Source organism: Dasypus novemcinctus, chromosome 21, assembly GCF_030445035.2.
Source record: "Dasypus novemcinctus isolate mDasNov1 chromosome 21, mDasNov1.1.hap2, whole genome shotgun sequence".
Taxonomy (NCBI): domain Eukaryota; kingdom Metazoa; phylum Chordata; class Mammalia; order Cingulata; family Dasypodidae; genus Dasypus; species Dasypus novemcinctus.
This window is the reverse complement of record NC_080693.1, coordinates 72,527,610-72,547,251: the sequence shown is the minus strand read 5'-3', so window position 1 is coordinate 72,547,251 and position 19,642 is coordinate 72,527,610. Positions and strand designations below refer to the sequence as shown.

The 19,642-nt window shown below is 47.9% G+C and overlaps 1 protein-coding gene across 3 annotated transcripts in view; it reads left to right on the top strand.

The window, feature by feature from the left end:
• The window catches only part of RGS9 (regulator of G protein signaling 9), a 70,598-nt gene that overhangs the window by 38,472 nt on the left and 12,484 nt on the right, over positions 1 to 19,642 (top strand). For all 3 annotated transcript variants that reach the window (XM_004459469.5, XM_004459470.5, XM_023589066.3), the window contains 8 exons: positions 645 to 674; positions 1,927 to 1,988; positions 3,817 to 3,930; positions 6,348 to 6,463; positions 9,899 to 9,986; positions 11,726 to 11,864; positions 15,957 to 16,042; positions 18,242 to 18,359. In XM_004459469.5, coding sequence (XP_004459526.1) covers positions 645 to 674; positions 1,927 to 1,988; positions 3,817 to 3,930; positions 6,348 to 6,463; positions 9,899 to 9,986; positions 11,726 to 11,864; positions 15,957 to 16,042; positions 18,242 to 18,359 — 753 coding nt within the window. The remainder of the gene's footprint in view (positions 1 to 644; positions 675 to 1,926; positions 1,989 to 3,816; positions 3,931 to 6,347; positions 6,464 to 9,898; positions 9,987 to 11,725; positions 11,865 to 15,956; positions 16,043 to 18,241; positions 18,360 to 19,642) is intronic.

Sequence of the window (19,642 nt, the reverse complement as noted above, 5' to 3'; positions counted from 1 at the left end):
TTCCGCAGCTCAAAGGGCCTAGAAAGAGAGCTCCCTGCAGCTCCTCCCAGCAAGTCCTGGACTTGCTTCAGCAGCTTCAGTGAGGCGCTGGGCCAAGGTGGTCTTCCACATCGCAGCGCAGTTCTGGGACTCTGCTTGCGGCGGATGCTGGTCTCGAGTGTTTTGTGTGGTTTGTTTTTTTGGCAATGTGGCTTTTTTTGCCCCAACTTGTGATACTGGTCAAGTTGTTATGAATACCTAGTGAATGAACCATTCATTCAGATCTTTCCCTTTTGAGAAAGGAGAGAAAACTCCAGCTCCACGCTAGTGTTCCCATCTTCATTTCTCCTTCCCTTGAAGGTGGCACTACAGAGGAAGGGAACAGATCCCAAACTTAATCTTTAATTCATCTTGGCTTTTACAAGAGCAGGGTAAAGTTTGGTGGTAAATGGCACCCCCTCCTTCACCAAATCTCTTAGTTGGTAAAAATCTTCCATCACTGGGTAATATAGGGTGAAGGTGAGAGTTGTGGCAGAATCCTACCTGTGAAGTAAGAAAAGATGCACTGTTTTTATCATGGGGGAGCATTTGTTTATTTTGAATGGGTATTTGAACTGTAATGATGTAATGATATGTTTAATGATTTTTGCTTCTTTGTTTTACAGAAACAAACAATCACTGCTGTCAGAAAAGAGGTAATTTGTCTCCCAAATTCCAGCAATGTTGACTTTAAATCCTCTAACAAATTACATATATTTGGCTTTATGCTCTGCATTCAGTAATGAATTGAAGACCACGCATATAATGTGCAAATAATTGTTTTCAAAGTAATGGACAGCACATAATGACAAGACATTTTTTTTAAGAGCTGAATGGGGCTGATGCTGAGACACGGGATAGGAAATGCTGCTGCAGGGCTTAGCACTGAGGAATGACCAGAGGGGACCGTGGGGGCACTCACATCCCCACCTACAGTTACGGGCTGTTCACAATCTGTCCAGGGTGGAAAAGGACCTATTCTGGAAAGTCTTGGATCTGGAGCCAAAGATAGAACTTCAGGAAGGATCTTAGTTGGTTAGAACTGCTATCACAAACACCGCACAGTGGGTTGGTTTAAACAGTAGGCATTTATTGGCTCATGGTTTTGAGATTAGAAGTCTAAAATCCAGGTATCAGCGAGGCTCATTTTCTCCTGAAAATCGTGGAGTTCTGGTGCAGGCTTTCAGCAGTCTTTGGGGTTCCTTGGCTGGTATTTCTGCCTTCTGTCACGTGGTGATGTCCTCTTTCTAGCTTCTGTACTCCCGGGTTCTCTGGCTCTCTTTATAACTCTCCAGTAATCTGGATTAAGACCCACTCTCACTCTGTTGAGCCACAGCACACCTAAATACAGTATCTTCAAGAGGTCCTATTTACACTGGGCTCACACCCAATGGGCTTAAGATTAAGAACATTGGGTTTGTTGGGATGCATAGTTCAGTCTACCACAGAAAGTATTAGCCGTTGAGGTGGGCTATGTCCATGGACATCTGACTGGGGGAGAAGGTGGTTGAGGGGATAGATGTTTCACTTGTGCTGAAGCTGTAGAACCAGGAAGGTTGAGGCTGCTCCTGTGGAGGAGTTCACACTGCTTCTGTCACCTGTAAGAGAAAAGCAAAGCATCTGCTCCCATGTCTTGGTTTAATGCTCCTTAGAACATTTTTTTTTTCATCTGGTGCCTTAAATCAGACCATCACATGATGGATTAAGGCCACCGATTTGGAGTTTGTGGTCCAACTGTCCACTGGGAGGCTGAGCCACATTGGCACAAGGTGGCTGGCTTGAGGGCAAGGAATAGGGTGCTGGGATGGATACTTGACCACTGAATTTGGAGGCCGTGTGTAAACATCAGTGTCAACAGCCCTCAAGGGTGGGGAAGTGGATGTCTTCTAACAGCTGTTTTTCTTCCAGATCATGTATTACCAACAGGCCTTACTGAAGTCCACAGTGAAGTCTTCAGTTTCCCTTGGAGGGTATGTCCCCAATTTGTTGGTCATGCTGAGGTTTGAGCAATAGGTGGGCAAGAGGAGAACATTTACTTTAAGATGAACTTGAGAAATCATGGATTGACTGACTTAAGTTCTTAATTAACGCTGTGGGGCAAAACCAGTCTCTTGGGGGCTTAGCATCCTACTTCTTCACTCAGAATAGGTCTCTGGGTCTCACGTCTTGGGTTAGGCAAAATTAAGGGTGAGTGAAGTTCTATGCAAGCATGTCATCTTTATTAGATGGGATAGGTGGAAGGCGGTGAAAGGTCCATGGTGTGGGCCCTACATATATCCAAGAAAACCTGTGTCTCTATCACTAACCATTCAACTACATTAGGGTATATGGGTCATGTTTCCTGGTTCATTGTACTGCTAAATGTCCATTGTTAATCTTTGATTTAAAATCCAATTTGGATATGGTGGAAATTGATGCTTGATTTATTGAATTTTCAGGTTACCTTGATCCAACCCCCACTGGACATTATTTGGGAGACACAAAAGGGTTTAGTGGCTCCCAAATAAAAGCACTACTTCTGGAATGGGAACTTCATTTTAGGACTGTCTCACTAACTCAGGGATTTTTCTTCACACATGAAAATGGACTTGGCTTATTACTGAGGAAACACAGTGTGACTAATCATCTCTTATGGATGTGGTACTGATTGGGACTCGAGATGTTGTGTTTTGTCTAATACCTTCTTCCAATATGGCAACTAGTCAGGCTTTTGTAAAAATCTTCACGTTTTCCAAAATCCCTAGTTTGTAAGAATGCTACCTGCCTGAGAAAATGTGCCCTGGTCCTACCCACATTTTTCAGTGTCTTCTGTCTGCTACTGCTGACCCCTGACCAGGAGTACAAAAGCATCCTTGGTGGGGGCTCACTTGAGGTTATAATGATAATCATTGTTCTTTGATAAAGTCAAAACCATCTTAGTTTCCATGAAACTAGGCAGAAATGAAATTAAAGGAGACCAAGTCTACTAGATACTTCCTAGGTCCACTGTCCAGTTTGGCATAGTTCTGACATCTTTAGGAACTGGACCTGTGACCAGTCTTTTTCCCATTTGCTCTAATGATAAAGGTCTGATGGACAAATAAGAGGGTCTTGGGAGAATTGAAAACGGAAGGCTTGGGCTCTGCACGGAATCGCAAACCCAGGCCTCTGGTGTGTGTTCCAGGCACGGATCCTGCTCTGTCAAAATCTGTCGTACAGTCCCCCAGCTGTGGGGTGGAGGCCCAGCAGGTTGTTTTTGTTTTTGTTTTTGCAAAGTGCCCAGACGCTAGGATAAGGGTTGACTCAGAAGGTCTGACTCAACTAGAGGGAATCAGCTCTTGCTCAAATTTATGGGTTTGGGATTCATAGTTAGACTATAGATTTTGAATAGTTGGTCTAAATTACAAAACCTAGATGATAACCTGATAAAGGGTAGTGCCCAGCACGGCAGCAGAGACTCAGTGAGTCTGTGCTTCCAAGATGAGTGCCAAGACGCCTGTGTCATCTTGGTTCGAGTCCATGCAAAGTGAATCTGCTTTGAATCTTAAAACCTCATAATAAAATGTAAAAAGGCCATGTTTTAATAAATTGATGCCGAGAAATTACAGAGACTGGATTGGGAAACACTTTTTTTCCCCACAAGTAGAATAGGAACAGATTTTGCCATATACCCTCCAAACCCAAGGGCTGTTAGAACATTTTTCTAAACAGACAGTAATAACTAAATCAATAAAGGAAAAGGAGGACAACTGACCTGAGTATTGATTTAGTTTCTTGGGTGTTGGACTTCTAGGAAATCGTTTTCCATTTGCCTTTCAGGATCGTCAAGTACAGTGAACAGTTCTCTTCCAGTGATGCCATCATGTCTGGCTGCCTCCCTAGCAATCCTTGGATAACGGATGATACCCAGTTCTGGGATTTAAATGCCAAGTTGTATGTATTCAATATATTGTTTTTGGGAAAGAGGAAAATCATCTTTTTAGCTTTGCCTGTTTGGTATCTAATTAGGGTAAAAATAAGATACTGGAGGGCTGAGCCCTAAACCTGCCTTCCTGAATGGTACCATTAGCTCTTTTGCTCAGTTTGTCAGTTTTGAATTGTCATTGTCACTCAGTGTGCCTGCATAGATCTTCGGAAGGGGGGTGGCAAAGGCAGAAATGCCGAAGGAAAGTCCAAAATAAGAAAGGAAGGAAGAGAAGGACGCAAGAGACAAATCAGAGAGAAGTGTGGAGGAGGGGAGGCGAGAGAGACTGGTCGGTATATATATAAGGAGGATGGGATGATGGGAAAGGGAGAGGGCTGGCCAGCCAGCCAGCTTCCCGTCCTCGCCACAGTCTAGGTCAAGGCCACGGTCATCGTTACCTAAGGCTGGGAGGAACAAAGATAACGCAGATCCAGCCATGTCAGCGGCTCAGGAGAGGCAGGCATAGCCTGGGAAGTGGGGCTGAATTGTAATCTTAGAGCAGCCATTTCACCTCCTCTGCAGGGCCTGCCCTGGGCAGCTGAGCTGGCCCCAGAGCCAGGGGCCCCAGAGCCACCTTGCTCCATGGGGTCTCGTTATCAGGCTGCTTTTCTGGAATCTCTTCCTCTCTCCCAGCGGATCAGATGAGGGGGAGGCAACCAGAACACGCTGTGGAAAAGGATACACACACTTTGGTTCTCCCTGGAGGAGAAGGCAGGGTGACCTGACCGGGAAAAGGGTTGTCCCAGGAGGGCTTGGAAAGGACACACGGATGGCAGCCGAGTTTTACAGGAAAGGGAGGGCAGAGTACTGAAAGGTGAGGTAGAGATTCGGGCGTGAGGGGCAGAGGGCAGTGTTTTGTGTTGGAGCCATTGATCAGGGGTAGATGCCACGGGAATGCTCCGTTGAAAGCAGGAAGTCTTGTTCTCAGTGGCCTCGGATTTAGAGTGGTATTAAAATTACCTGCGAAACTTATTTAAAACACACCGACGCCCACCAGCCCTTGCCTCCCACGCCTCCGTTTCACTGGCCTGGGTTGCCAGTAATTTTACTTTTAAAAGCTCTGCAAGGATGATAATGAGCAGCCAGGACACAAGACCCATTTAGAGCACTGATTTCCAAGGTGTGGCTCCTGGCCCAGCAGCATCAGAATTCCCAAGGAACTTGTTAGAAATGCACCTTCTTGAGCCCCACCCACCCACCGTCCTGGATCAGAAACCCTGGGGATGGGACCTAATCTGAGGTTTAATGGGCCTTCCAGGGGCTTCTGAGGTACATCAAGGCTTGCAAACACTGTTGGAATCCTGGCTCTGCTTCTTACTAACCCGGCGAGCCTGGGCAGGTATTTACCCGCTCGGATCCTCCGACTTCACAGCAATAAGATGGAGAGAGTAATATTCAGCCCACAATGTTCTCTTAAGGATTTGACCAAACGTGTTTAAAGCAGCGCCCCACCCACGGTGACCCGTTGACGGAATGCTCTTCTCCTTTGTGTGCTTGCTGTGAAAGCTTGCTTGGCTTACTTTATTTTAGATCCCACAGGCATGCATTGCCTTTAGTCCTAGTCCCAGTTGTGTTGTCAGTGGGAAATATGGTAAAATGGATTTGGAAACATTGTTTCAAAGGGGCTGCACAGGGTTGAGATTTCCATAAGGAATAGGAGAGAAAACCAACTGTTTTCCTGATGCTCTGGAATGTTGGACTTCGGCCAGGTGGTGGGCTCAAATGTCCTACCTGGGATCAGGGAGACCTTTCTAAACACAGAGGTGAGGCAGACTCGCATCTAGAGAAATCTCTGGCGAGGGAGCGCAGAGGACACTAGGGTCCATCCGGAGGCGCACGGCCTGAAGGCATGTGGGTAGACGTGTCAGCAAGCCTGGAAGGGCGTCAAGAGCACGCATCCCAGGCCGTTTTCATCTCGGGCGCCCAGCACTGAGCACTGTCAGCCAGATGCCAGGGTGTCCCTGCAGTGAAGGGGCAGCTATGCCGCCAAGCACAGTGCCCATCACGGGTGCTGCTCTAGAATTTTCTCCTGGTGGAGGCAGCCTGACCCTCTCGGCTGAACTTCCCAGGCATTGGAGAGGGCCCTTGAGTTGTTTTGCCCTGAGGGCTAAGGCAGCAGGGCCTGAGGGCGAATCCCCTGTGCCCGTGACCTTCTCACCTTTGGGACTGATGTGAAACCTAGGGACCTGTCTGAGGCTGCCTTTTCCTAGCAAGGAATCCTGGGATTGTATGATTAGGGAGCAGCTGGAGGGAGGTGGGTGGGGTTGAGCCCTGGGCCCCAGGATTCAAGCCCCTCACTCCCACCCAGGCCACCACTGGCCCACCAGCCCCTGCCTCTGCCCTGAATGTCTGATACATTTGCACTCACCCGGCACCGTCCTTGCAGGGTGGAATTCCCAACCAAGATGCGGGTGGAGCGATGGGCCTTCAACTTCAGTGAGTTGATCCGAGACCCCAAGGGCCGGCAGAGCTTTCAGTGCTTTCTCAAGAAAGAATTCAGTGGTGGGTCCTTTTCTTTAATAATTGCTTTTTAAAGAAACACTCTTTTAATGTCTAGTTTGGGGCTTCAGGGGGTTTCTCAGCACATGCTTTCACAGCTTTGCTTGTGCTCTTAAACAGGTGCTTCCTTTTGCAGCTTTAAGAATCCCGTAGAGTCCAGGACCCATTCTTTCCCTTGGTTCAGAGAAGCCCAGCATCTGGGGGAAATTGCACCTGCTCACAAAACCACATTAGCGCGATTCACATTCCCACGGGCGCCATCTCCTCTTTGCTGCCCTCACTGCATCAGCTTGGTCCTTGGATCCCCAGCCACAGAGCACTCATGGCTCCTGTTACCCTGCCTCTAATAAGTACAGCCTCATGGAAGAGTCTAGAAAGGAAGGGAAGAGGCAAAGGCAAGCCTTCCCTTTGTCTCACAGCCTGATTTTCTTGAGCTCAGTGGCTCTCTAACCTGGCTGCCCATTGGATTCACCTGGGGATATTTTAAAACCCATTTGCTTGGATACCATCCCCAGAGTTTTTATTTAATTGGTTTAGGGTGGGATCGTCAAAGCTTTGAAAACTCTCCAGTGACTCTAATATGTAGCCTTGATTGAGAACCTGAATTCTTCAGGGCCTTGGGAATGTGCACGTTTTAATGGAATGGGTAGGGTCATATTTTAAATCCTGTCTCCAGATTCCTATCATATGGCTATTAGGAATAATTCTGCTATGTGGCTTAAATATACAGCACTGAGAAACATCTGGGAAAACCAAGAGGCCAAAGTAAAACCAATTTCATTAGCCTGTGCATTGAAATAGTTACTTTCATGGGATGCATTTACTTTGTTACCGCATCCCACTTTGGAGGAGCACCGTATTTGAGCCTTGATATTCAAGCTGATCACAACCCAAGACCCATTTGTGTGATTGCACCTGAAACGAATTCTACTTGACATGCCATTCGCTTGTTTGCCTGCTTGTTGCAGAATATTACTTTGTGATATGGATTGTTGAAAATCTGTGTCCCTAATCAAGGCTAATTGCCATGATTTATTAATACCCAGAAAAGATAGATGAGAAAGGGAAGTGCTCTTAGCGTGGGCTAGAAACAACCGGCAAATAAGTGGTTAGGGCTCCACCTAGTGGCACAGTGACAAATAGCACCAATGCTTTCCTTAATAGCAGTGAGACTCCAAAGATACCATCCCCATACTATTGGGGACTTTTCTTTTTTTATTTTTTTTAATTTATTTTTTATTTTTTTATTTATTTAATTCCCCTCCCCTCCCCCGGTTGTCTGTTTTCTGTGTCTTTTTGCTGCGTCTTGTTTCTTTGTCCGCTTCTGTTGTCGTCAGCGGCACAGGAAGTGTGGGCGGCGCCATTCCTCGGCAGGCTGTTCCCTCCTTTGCGCTGGGCGGCTCTCCTTATGGGTGCACTCCTTGCGCGTGGGGCTCCCCTACGCGGGGGACACCCCTGCGGGTCACGGCACTCCTTGCGCATCAGCACTGCACATGGCCAGCTCCACACGGGTCAAGGAGGCCCGGGGCTTGAACCGCGGACCTCCCATGTGGTAGACGGACGCCCTAACCACTGGGCCAAAGTCCGTTTCCCTTATTGGAGACTTTTCACGAGAATCCTGAATCATCAAGGGTGAACAGGGCAGATGAATCATTAGCTAGCTGGCTAATTTAATAAAACATTTAAAAGAATTGAGACAGTTGTGCATTCATCACTGTGATTATACCAGATACCACGACTGTAAACTTTGGATGACTTGTATGCTTTGTTAATAGCATCAATAGATTTGTGTAAAAAAAAGAATTGACCATAAAATTCATCCTTTCGAAGTGTACAATTTAGTGGTTTGTAGTATATTTGCAAAATTGTGCAATCATCACCATTATCTAATTCCAGAACATTTTCATCATCCCCCCCCAAAGAAGCTATGTACCTATTATCAATCACTACATCATTCCCCAGTCTGCCCTCACCGCCCCCCCCGGCCCCCTCCAGCTCCAGGCAACCACTAATACACTTTCTGTCTCTATTATGGAAATTTCATAAAAAAGGAATCATACAATATGTGGTCTTTGGTATATGCCTTATTTCACTTAATATGTTTTTAAGGTTCATTTGTGTTGTAGCATGTATCAGTACATCATTCCTTCTCATGGCTGAATAATATTCCATTGCATGGCTATACCACAGTTTATTAATCCATTCATCTATTGATGGACATTTGGTTGTCTCCACTTTCTTGGCTATTATGAATAATTCTGCCATGAGCGTTCATTTACATGCTTTTGTGTCCTCATTTAATTTTCACCCTAAGCAATTAACTGTCTTTTGCTATGGACGAAACGGCAACATTGAACTTGATGTAAGATCGGTAGGCTGCACTTAAAAGCATGGCTGGTCTGCTTCTCGTGCCGGTAAGCTCAGTCCTAAGAACACCCTGAGTTCACCCTGAGGAATGAGGCCTCTGTGGAGCTAAGGGGCCCTCCTGGCTTAGAAGTGACTGGCCAGCCTTTTCCAGTCTGAGAACCCTGAGATTGAGAGCTCTACTGTGGAAGGAGAGGAGAAGATTCTGTCCTGGCCATTTCCGCATACTCCTGCACCCATGATACACACACACACACACACACACATGTCCCATTGGTGTGATCATCTTCATTCTTCTAGGCTAAAATGGACCCCTGGGATGTCTCTGCACCAACACATTCACCTCCTTCTGGGCGTGGTGGAGACCTGGCTGGAGAACTTAGCGAGGAGTCTGGCTTTGTCTTTTGGGCCCAGAGGAGCGAGTCTTTCTGGCTCAGATGACCTTCAGATAACTCCCCTTGGAGGGCCGGGCCTTCCCTGAGAGTGCATCTGCCAGCATTGCAGCTGGGGCAGCCACTGAGTAAGGAAGGACCTTTGGGCTGCAATGTGCCTTGTGAGGAACCACCAAAGGTCAGGGTGTCTATGCACAGTCAAAGGGCCTGCACCCATCGGGACATGAGCAAAGTGAAACAAGGGTCTTTACAGAGCCAATCCAGATAGTGTAGCAATATGTGTTTACAAGCTTCATCGTATGCTTACTTGTTCAGTCTCTGCTAGAGCCAAATTCCTGTACCAAAAAAGAATGTGACAGCCCCTGCAGTTTATGATGAGATCTGACCTGTATATTGTTGGATGAAAAAGCAGGGCCCAAGTGGAAATGTATTGCTGCAAACATGAGCCAGTGCCCCTCTGGCTTCACGATGCTGTGCCAGGCCTTGGAAGCCAGGCCCACCTCCTTCCCTCAAGGAAGGTTCTGTCCAGCCTCACCACACAGGGTGGGCTGCTGTGCAGAAGGAAGGGCCAGGCCAGGGAACTGCCTCCACCCCCAGCTGACCGGTTTCTTTTCTTTCCTCTTTTCTTCCCCCTTGTTTCCTGCTGGGCTTTCATCTGTGTGGACCACTCGTCCCTGTGCAGGGGAGAACCTGGGATTCTGGGAAGCCTGCGAGGATCTGAAGTATGGAGATCAGTCCAAGGTCAAGGAGAAAGCGGAGGAGATTTACAAGTGAGGACTAGCAGATGGCTGGGAAAGCTCCCTGTACCCCCCCACTAGCCACCGTGGTGGTACCTGGGCTCGGAGATAGAACAGGGTGCCACACCTCGAGTGGCTGACTGAGCTCTGCCAGGGCCACTCCCTCTGGGCTATAGACACCTCCGCACTGCCCCACGAGGTTTTGGGGTCCTCCAAAGAAAGCTGAGGCGCATGCTATTTCCCTGCTCCTCTGGGAGTTAAAAAGCAAGCTGCCCTGACTCACAGCGCCAAGTGCTTTGTCCTCGACTAAACCCTGAGAGTGCCTGAGAGAGATGCAAACGTGTGTGTGGGTGGGTGTGAGTGGGTGTGTGGGTGTGTGTGTGCGAGAGAGAGAAAGAGAAAGGAGAGCTCTTGAAAGCAGTTGAGGGAAGGAGAGGAGAGGTTGACAGAGAGTGAGACAGAGAAGGAGAGGAAAGGAAGTGGTGAGCCCTGAGGTGGGGAAGACCTTTCTGCAGACGGGCTTGGAGTAGGCTGAGGCCGAGGGCAGGAGGCCCCTGCGTGTCTGGGGTACGGGTGTGGGCCGCTCTCGTTTCCCAGTTAGCGGCTCCAGCCCAGCTGAGCAGGAAGTCTGCCCTCTCCAGCCTGCTTCTCCTTCAAATTACCCAAGAACCCAAGGGCTCCAGTTCGCAGGGGTCAGTCCAGCCTCTGGCAGAATGGGCACAGTGCCGAGGCCACCTGGCTGCTGGTGCGCCCTGTCCCCGGCTGGCGCCCCTGTCCTGCAGGGGCCATGCTCTGCTGGCCCTCCTCTCTGCACGGGCCATGGGGGGGCACCTGGGCTTGGCCTCCAGCCCGGCAGTTTAGGTTCACACTCGTGCTCAGCGGTGGTCCCCCAAGCCCACCCACCACGCCCGACTGGGACCAGCCCTGCTGCAGCCCCGCCCCTCCTGGGGACAAACCCTCTCTGACTCTTAAGGTGGAGAAGGCCGCAGGCTGGGCCATCCTGACCTGCAGAGAGGCGCTAGGGCCGTGGAAGGGCCCCCCCTCACCCTCCTGCACTCCCTTGCAAATTTGCCCACCTCCTCTCACGGGGAAGGGCTCTGCACCCCAAGAGAAACACACCCGCAGGTGGTCCATCAGGAAGGTCCCACCACGTCCTTCCCCAGAACCGCGCGAGCCTGACCAGCTCGCCCACGGATGTACACACGACTCCGAATTCCAAAAATCTGTGCCATACATCCTTGCAGGGTGGGGAAGTAGCTCTGTGAGTATTTCTGTCCCCACACGACTCCAGTGGGACATCGGGAGGGCTCTGAGTCCCTCAAGTGACAGCCAGAGCCTCAGGACTCGGGGACAGTGGTGCTGGCCGATGCCCACACCACCAGATCACGGGGTGCCGGGTCCTGAGCTGCCGTCCCAGCTCTGCCCTGGAGATTGGCACCCAACATGTTTGGACTGGACCCAAGGGAGAGCAGAGGCCGCTGGAGCACCCAGGTGGGGCCCCGGGGTCCCGCGAGGAAGGAGGCCGACGGCACTGGCCGCCCGGAGGCTGGCCCTGGCCTGGCCCTGCCCGCCCTCCTGCTAGAGGTGGGGAGCGTCACTGTTAAATAGTCGCGTCCCCAGCGCTGGCTTCTTGCTTCTAAGAAAAGCTGTTTGACACCCTGTTTAAAATCGTCAGTGTCGCCTACCAAGGACCCTCTGCCTCTCCCTCCCGAGCTGTGCGTGGATGGCCTGGGTTTTGCCCACCGTGGCTCACGTTTTGCTCCCCACCTCAGGCTCTTCCTGGCCCCTGGGGCGAGACGGTGGATAAACATTGATGGCAAAACCATGGACATCACGGTCAAGGGGCTGAGGCAGCCACACCGCTACGTGCTGGACGCCGCCCAGACTCACATTTACATGCTCATGAAGAAGGTAGGTGGCGTCTGCCGAGGACACGCGTGTGCCCGCGCCCTCTTCCTTCCCAGGGACCCGGGGGGCCCTTTAGGTTTGCACACATGCAAAAAAAAAAAAAAAAGGGTGGGGACATCTGGCCATGGCTTTGCCTGTGGTGGGATACAGAATTGTCTTGTCCACCTACCCATGGGGCAGTAGCCTCCTGGAGCTCCTGGCCAGGGAGGACCCCCTGGGGTAGCTGGTACCTCTCACCCTATGGCAATGGTGAGGGTAGGAAGGCTGGCCCTAATAACGGAGGGTTGTGACAACAGCTGCTGTTTATTGAGGGCTTATGAGACGCTGCTTCTGTGCTAAGCCTGGACCTCTGGACCCAAGGACAACAGGCTAGGTAGGCATTGCTTTAGCAGGGATTCAAACTCATGGCTGCCTGGGTCTGAAGACCGAGCAGTCAGTCTCCACTGTGGAGTGTTGAGAAGTTCTGGGGGCCCAAGTTCTAAGCCAACATCACATGCAGAAGGTTTAGTGTTTAAAACAGACAGATCAGGTGTTATTGGAATAAAACCTCAGGAAAACTCAGAGAGCCTTCTGGATTATTAATAAAAAGTTGAGGGAGCAGATGTGGCTCAAGTGGTTGAGCTCCCGTCTACCATAGGGGAGGTCCAGGGTTCGATACTCAGGGCCTCCTGATGAAGGCAAGCTGGCCTGTGTGGTGAGCTGGCTCACACAGAGTGCTGCCCCACGCAGGAGTGCTGACCCTCGTGGAGAGCTGATACTATAGCAAGATGATGAAACAAAAAGAGACATAAGAGGAGAGACTGAAAGAGATGCAGTGGACCAGGGAGCTGAAGTGACGCAAGAGAATGATCACCTCTCTCCCACGCTGGAAGGTCCCAGGATTGGTTCTCAGAGCCGCCTAATGAGAATACTCAGACACACAAGAACACACAGCCAATGGATACAGAGAGCAGACAATGGAGGGAGGGGGGAGAAATAAATAAATCTTTAAAAAAAAAAGTTGAGGGAGTGGATGTGGCTCAAGCAGCTGAGCTCCTGCCTCCCACATGGGAGGTCCTGGGTTCAGTTCCCAGTGCCTCCTGAAAAAACAAAAAAACCATAAACAAAAACTCAGGGAAGCCAATGGGGCTCAGTGGTTGAGTGCCAGCTTCCCACATAGGAGGTCCCAGTTTTAATCCCTGGCCCTGGTATCTCAAAAAATAATAATAATAAAAATAAAAGGTTGAAATGGTGGGGATTTTCAAGGAGTTGTTAAGAAATAAGGGAAACCAAGAGAAAGTCAGCCAGGTTCTTAAGAAATCAGAATTTGGGATTCAGAGTTAGCTTTGGAGACATTGTCCAGTTGGGTTCCTATTTTGGTGCCCTCCTTTACAAGCTCTTTAGGCACTTTGACATTTTCAGTACAGCAATTGCTCCATTTATGACAAAATAGCTCTATATACTTTGCTATAGGATGTAGGTTGGTGTGAATGGTGAATTTTTAATACCTTCCCTTATTCATATTTGTTTTACTCACTGTATTAGTCAGGGTTCTCTGGAGAAACAGAGCCGACAGGACATATCTATAAGTAGTATGAGATTTTATAAAATTGTCTCATGCAACCGTGGGGATGCACAAGTCCACATTCTGCAGGGCAGGCGGCAAACCAGGGGCTCCGATGAAGGTCCTTGATGAGTTCCCAGGAGATGCTGCCTGTCTGAAGTAGAGATCGGAATCCTCTCTCTGAATGCTGAAATCACTTCCCCTTTTAAGGTCTTCAGCTGATGGGCTGAGACATCACTCATTGCTGATGGCAATCTCCTTAGTTTATTGTAGATGTAACCAGACATCTCTAATATCAACCCACTGGTGATTAAAGCCCATGAAATGCTCTTGTATTTCAATTAGCCCAGTGCTTGCTTGATCAAACAACTGGGCACAATAATCTGGCCAAGTTGACACATTAGTCTAACTATCATACCTGGTCTTTTAAAAAATAATTTTTTGAAATGAAATTCCCATAATGTAAAATCAACCATTCAAAAATGAACAATTCAGTGGCATTTGGTATATTCACAGTGTTGTGCAACCACTGCTTCTATCTAGTTCCAAAACATTTCCATCACTGTAAGTAAAACCCCTGATGAACTAAGCAGTTTCTCCCCATCCTGTCCTCCCCTCAGCCCCTGACTTCCACCCCATGCTTTCAGTCTCTATGGATTTACCTATTCTGGGTAGTTCATATAAAGGGAATCTTACTCTATGTGGCCTTTGGTGTCTGGCTTCTTTCACTGGTTTGCATGTTGTAACACTGATCATTACTTGGTTTTTATGACTGAATAATATTCTGCTGCATGGATATACCACAATTTGTTTATCCATTCATCAGCTGCCAGACATTTGGACTGTTTCCACCTTTTGGCTATTGTGAATAGTGCTGCCATGAACAGGTATGCAAACATGTGTACTTGTTTGAATACCTGTTTTCAGTTATTTTGTGTACGTACCTAGGGGTGGAATTACAGGGTCATCTGGTAATACTATGTTCAGTTTTTTGAGGAACCAGCAAACTGTTTTTCACAATGGCTCAACCATTTTACATTCCTGCTAGCAATGTACAGGGGTTCTATTTCTCTACATCCTTGCCAACATTTGTTATTTTCTGTTTTTTTGGTTTTTTTTTGTTTGTTTGTTTCATTATAGCCACTCTAGTGGGTGTGAAGTGGTACCTTATTGTGGGTTTGGTTTGCATTTCCCTAATGACTAAGGATGTGTCTTATTAAGTCTCTTATGTGTGTTGTGATATAAAGAAATACATTTATTTATTTAAAAATTTTTTTTCATTGGAGAAGTGGGTTTACAAAACCATCATTCATAAAATACAGGATTCCCATATACTCCTTATTAATAAAATACCTTGCATTGGTGTGTTACATTTGTTAAAATTGATGAAGGCAGATTTTTATAATTGTCCTAGTAACTCTAGTCCATGGTTAAGTTAGGTTCACTGCATTGTGTATTATGTTTAAAACATGGAATAATTCAAAATTTTCACCATGCCAGATTAGCCATTTTTCACTATTTTTCATCAGATTTCCTGTGTTTACCTTGCAAGAGGATTCATACCAGTTTTCTTTAATAATACCATTCCTTACTGCACTTAAAAATTGGTTTTGGTTCCTTGAATTGTAGTTTTCATACAACTTTTTAGGGAAATGCAGAGGCAGTTGAGCTACTAGCCTGAAGAAAGCAGAGTTATGGGGAACTTGGAAAAAGAATGGTATATCTAGATTGGACTCTACGTTGCCATGGGCCATGTCCTTTGACAATAAACTCAACATGACCCAGGAGCTGGATAATCCCTAGAACCAAGCCTTATCCTAGTTTTTAAAAATTTCTGAAATAACTTTCTCTGCTAACACGTAGGATTTAGAGTAGTGATGTTAGAACAATAAAAAAAAAAGAAATTCTCAATCCCTGGGTTGTCACAATGGGCTTGTCCCACGTTTGCTATGACCAGAGTTTTCAGCTGGCTTGGAAGTGGGAAGTACTCATGAAGCAGCTTCACTGAACCTGCTCAGGGTTGCAGGAGACATCCACACAAGAGGAGTCTGAGCTTTGATCTATATTTCATACTCTCCAGCCTCTCTACCCAAAACACAAGGCAGAGAGGGATGCCGGGGAGCTTAGGAGATCCATGCATGCTTCTGTCACTGTTCTTGGAAGAGGTGTTGGGCAGGAGAGGTTGGAAGCAGGTCTCCGCGTGTCTCATGCTTGCTTCGCCAAAGACCTACCGGGTAGATTTCCCAGTTTGACAGTGCAGCCGAATCCTATGGAGACTTGCTAGGACCTGGTCTGCTGGGACCCACTCCCAGAGGTTCTGATTCAGTAGATCTGGGTGGGGACCACCTTACAAGTTCCCTGGCAAAGCAGACACTGCTGGAGTAGGAACCGCATTGAGAACCCGGCTCTAGACGCCCACCTAAATGCCTTTTGAATAAGGAGACAAATTCTCGGGCCATCTTACTGTGAGGGAGGGCTTGAAAATGCAAGCGGATTCGTTTGCTTTGACACTTTCTTTCTCATAATTACTGTTTTTTTCTTTTTGCTACTAGGATTCCTATGCGCGCTATTTAAAATCTCCAATCTATAAGGAAATGCTGGCCAAAGCTGTTGAGCCTCAGGAAACCACCAAGAGAAGGCAAGTAGAATTGTTTAATTGCTGGCTGCTTGCTGTTTAGTTGACAGAGAAGTGAGGGTCTCTGTCAGCCAAATGACCATTATTGAGATATTTGATGAAAATATTGGGGTCTGAAAATATTACTTAAAGAATGATTGCTTCATTTTCTTCACAGTGCCCTGAAATCACTCCTTGTAATTACCACCAGAAAGTTTTGTTTCCCTAATGCAGTGCAAAAGACTTTTGATTATCATTGTCAGCCTGATGATTATGCTCATCACAATTAGAAGCCTCTTATTGGATTTTCAATTGCCACCCTCTCCACTTCCAAACCAATGCATGGAAATTGATTTAGCTTCATTCGTGTATCCTTGCAATGTCCCATGACCTTAGAGCAGATAGCAGATTGCACCTCAAGAGAAGATGCTAGACTGTGAGGGAAAATGAACAGTAAACCCTGTTGCTCCCTCCGGGGACTGCCTTTTAGCAAGTCTGTTCACTTCTGTCTCATTCTCCTCTTTGGAGATATGGATCATCTCATCTCCCAGAGGCATTGGGACAAGGGATGAAATAACGCTCTGAGGGGTAGTTTGAACTCTTTTTGGGGGTGGGGGGAAAACCTCTACAGGGGTTGAGGATTCAAAAGAGTAACCAAGTGACAGTTTGAACAAAGACATGGAACTTTGGCAGAGGCTTCCTGGGTGCCAGCCGCGTGTCCCCTACCCCCAAGGTTAGTGAATGTTCCCCTGTTTGCCTGCTTGGGCCCTCACTGGGCTCTTTTCCAGCATCTTCAGTCAATTCAAAACGGGGGGGGGGGGGGGGGGGGGGGTTGGGCCAGAGTCTATCAAAGGAGCTTTAAAAAAGAGAAACTCCACTTGGTTCCATTCTTGAGGATAATGGCCCTGTTATGAAAAGAGGAGAAAGGAGACCTTTGTGAGGCTTTCCACTAGGTTCCCGTGACGAAGGGAGTTCAGTGTCCCTGGGGACTTGAAAGCTTCTCCTTGAAGCCACAAGAAAGGGCCCTAATCGCTCCAGATATTCTGCCGGGAAGGAGGCTCATACTTCTCTCTCCAGATATTTTTCAAGTTGGGACAGACGTGAGGATTCAACTGGGATCTTTCCTGTGGCACGCCGGGTACGCCGAGTGTCCGGGATGGCGTTAGGCCACCGGCCGAGTCTGGCACAGGCTCTTGCAGTCTGGTAAAGCTGTGAGTGCTACTGGGAGGGAGAAAACCTGCACCAGTACATTTGCAAAGTGTGAAGCTTGGCAGGCATGTGTGTGGGGACCGCAGTGGGTGTGAATTGTTCCATGGCCCTCAGATGAAAGAAAATGTTTAAAACTTATTATTATTATTATTTAGGAAATGTTAAATCAAGCTCCAAGCCTCCCCCTTGGCAGGGCTGGCAAGAGACCCAATACCAGCTAATACTGGTGGAGGAGTCCACCTCTTCCTTAGGGTAGATGTAAGAGTTCTAGGAGGCTTAGGAGTCTGGAAATCTGGGGGTGAGCCTTAGGTCTCCTGTCTACTCCTGTTGCTGAGATGCTTTTTCCTGAGCCTGTGGGGGCCCTTATGGGTGGGTGACCAGCCACCCGGAGTCTTGGGCATCGCTTGGATACCTAGAGCCTCGCCCTGGTGCCCGAGGTTGTGGTAGAAAGAGCCGGTCCCAGGAATCCATGTTGGGCTCTCAGAGGAGGCGTTGCCACCTCCAAGGGTTCAGTGCTGGAGCAGGTCCAAGCACAGTGACCACTCCCTCCTCTTCAGGCTACTTCCCTCTTTTCTGCCTTGGGGACGGAGCACTCTTAGATGGTCTAGCTCTTTCCTTCCTTCCTGAAGTCTTGGCTTTTGAAAACAAAAACTCCAACTCTCCCCTGAGGAAGGAATGGTAGGCTTCCAGTATCAGCCCTCCTTACCTTCTTCTTTCCTGAAGAGCCCACAGGAAGTTAAGATAACACATTGGTTTCTGAACACTGTGGAAGGTATACCTGTATTGTCAGAAGTGTCTTCCTTATGCCCAACCTAAAAGCTTCCCCTTTTCCAAGGAGGAAAAGAACTAAGGTTGGATATGCCTTCTGAGGACCCCACGTGAAGTTCACCAGGAGAATGAGAAGAACAGCTCCAGCTTCTGGCCTTTCAGCCCCACCTCCCCTCAGGTGTTACAACATCATTTTTGGGCAAGTAGTATGACTTCTGCCAATGCCAATCCTGTCCTTGCTTCCAGCTCGAGTCTCCCGTTTATGCGGCGTCACCTCCGCTCCAGCCCGAGCCCTGTCATCCTGAGGCAGCTGGAGGAAGAAGCCAAAGCTCGAGAAGCAGCCAACTCTGTGGACATCACACAGGTCATGAGCAAGCTGGACCGTAGGAGCCAACTCAAAAGGGAGCTGCCTCCTAAATAGAGCTACACTTCCCAGGGGTTGGGGGCATGCACTTGAGAGGAGCAAAGAAAGAAGCAAGAGCTCAGGGTCTTAGGGTATTCCATTCCCTGTGGCAGTGATGTAGTCAGGTTCATCCCATATTCCTCTGACCTCCACTACCAGAGCAACTAGAGCTGGTTCTCTCACTCCACCTTACTAAGCTCCAGGGTTGAGTTGGTGACAGGCAGGTCACCTGACTGGGTTTCTGTGTGACAACCTACCTTACCTTAGGAAAGGAAACAGGTTTGTTTATGTACCACCATGTGATTTGGAAAATTTAAAAAGAAGGCATTCCCCTCATTCCTGAGGCATAATTCTTTTAGGTATATTAATTTATGAAGCTCTTCATCTGTCTCTCCAATTTTGAACCTGCTTCTAAAGCAGCGTTTGAGAACTTGCCAAGGGGCAAGCTATAGAGTTATCCTTTAGTTGTACTTCCCTTGGACTCCTCTGTTACACCTGCTAAGACATTTCTCTTGTTGAGCTTCTTCTTAGGTACAGTTTCTTGATAGTTGGTGAGCTCTCTCCTTCCCTTTTTTCTCTCCATTCCCTTATACATGCTGGGAGAATAAGTAGCTTGTAGAAATGAAGGACTCAGGCCTGCAGACTCCAGAGCAGTCAATGTGAAATGGCACCTGTTAGGCTAAAAACAAAGGTGCTCTTGTCTTCCTTCATGGTTTAGAGGGTTGGTAGATATCTGTGAAATTTTTAAGATGTCTCAGGGTCGAAGAGAAGATAATGGCTCGCTGGGTTGGTTTCTAGATAATGGTGCTTCCTTCCTCTACTGCTGTACTCTAGGGTCAGGGTGGAGGGAGAAGAGAGTTAAAAGTCTGACCTTGGGTGTCCTAGAAGATCATTCTCAAAGTTAGGCTTATCCCAAACACTTGTGTAAGAATCCAAAGAGATAGAACAAGCAGGTGAGCTTAAGACCAGCCTTGAGCAGCAGGAAAACTCATTTATTCAACACTTTTATCAAGCACCTACCAGTGTGCCAGGCATTGGTGAGTAAAACAGGTCCCTGTCCTTTTGGAGCTTATAGTCTAAGACTGACAGTAAATAAACAGTATCAGTTAGCTGTTGCTGTATAACAATCAATCATGAAACGCCAGTGGCGTACAACAGTAATGTTTATTGCTCATTCCTATAAGGTCATCTAGGTGGCTCTGTTGATCTTGGCTAGGCTCACTCCTCACTCACATGAGGTTGGC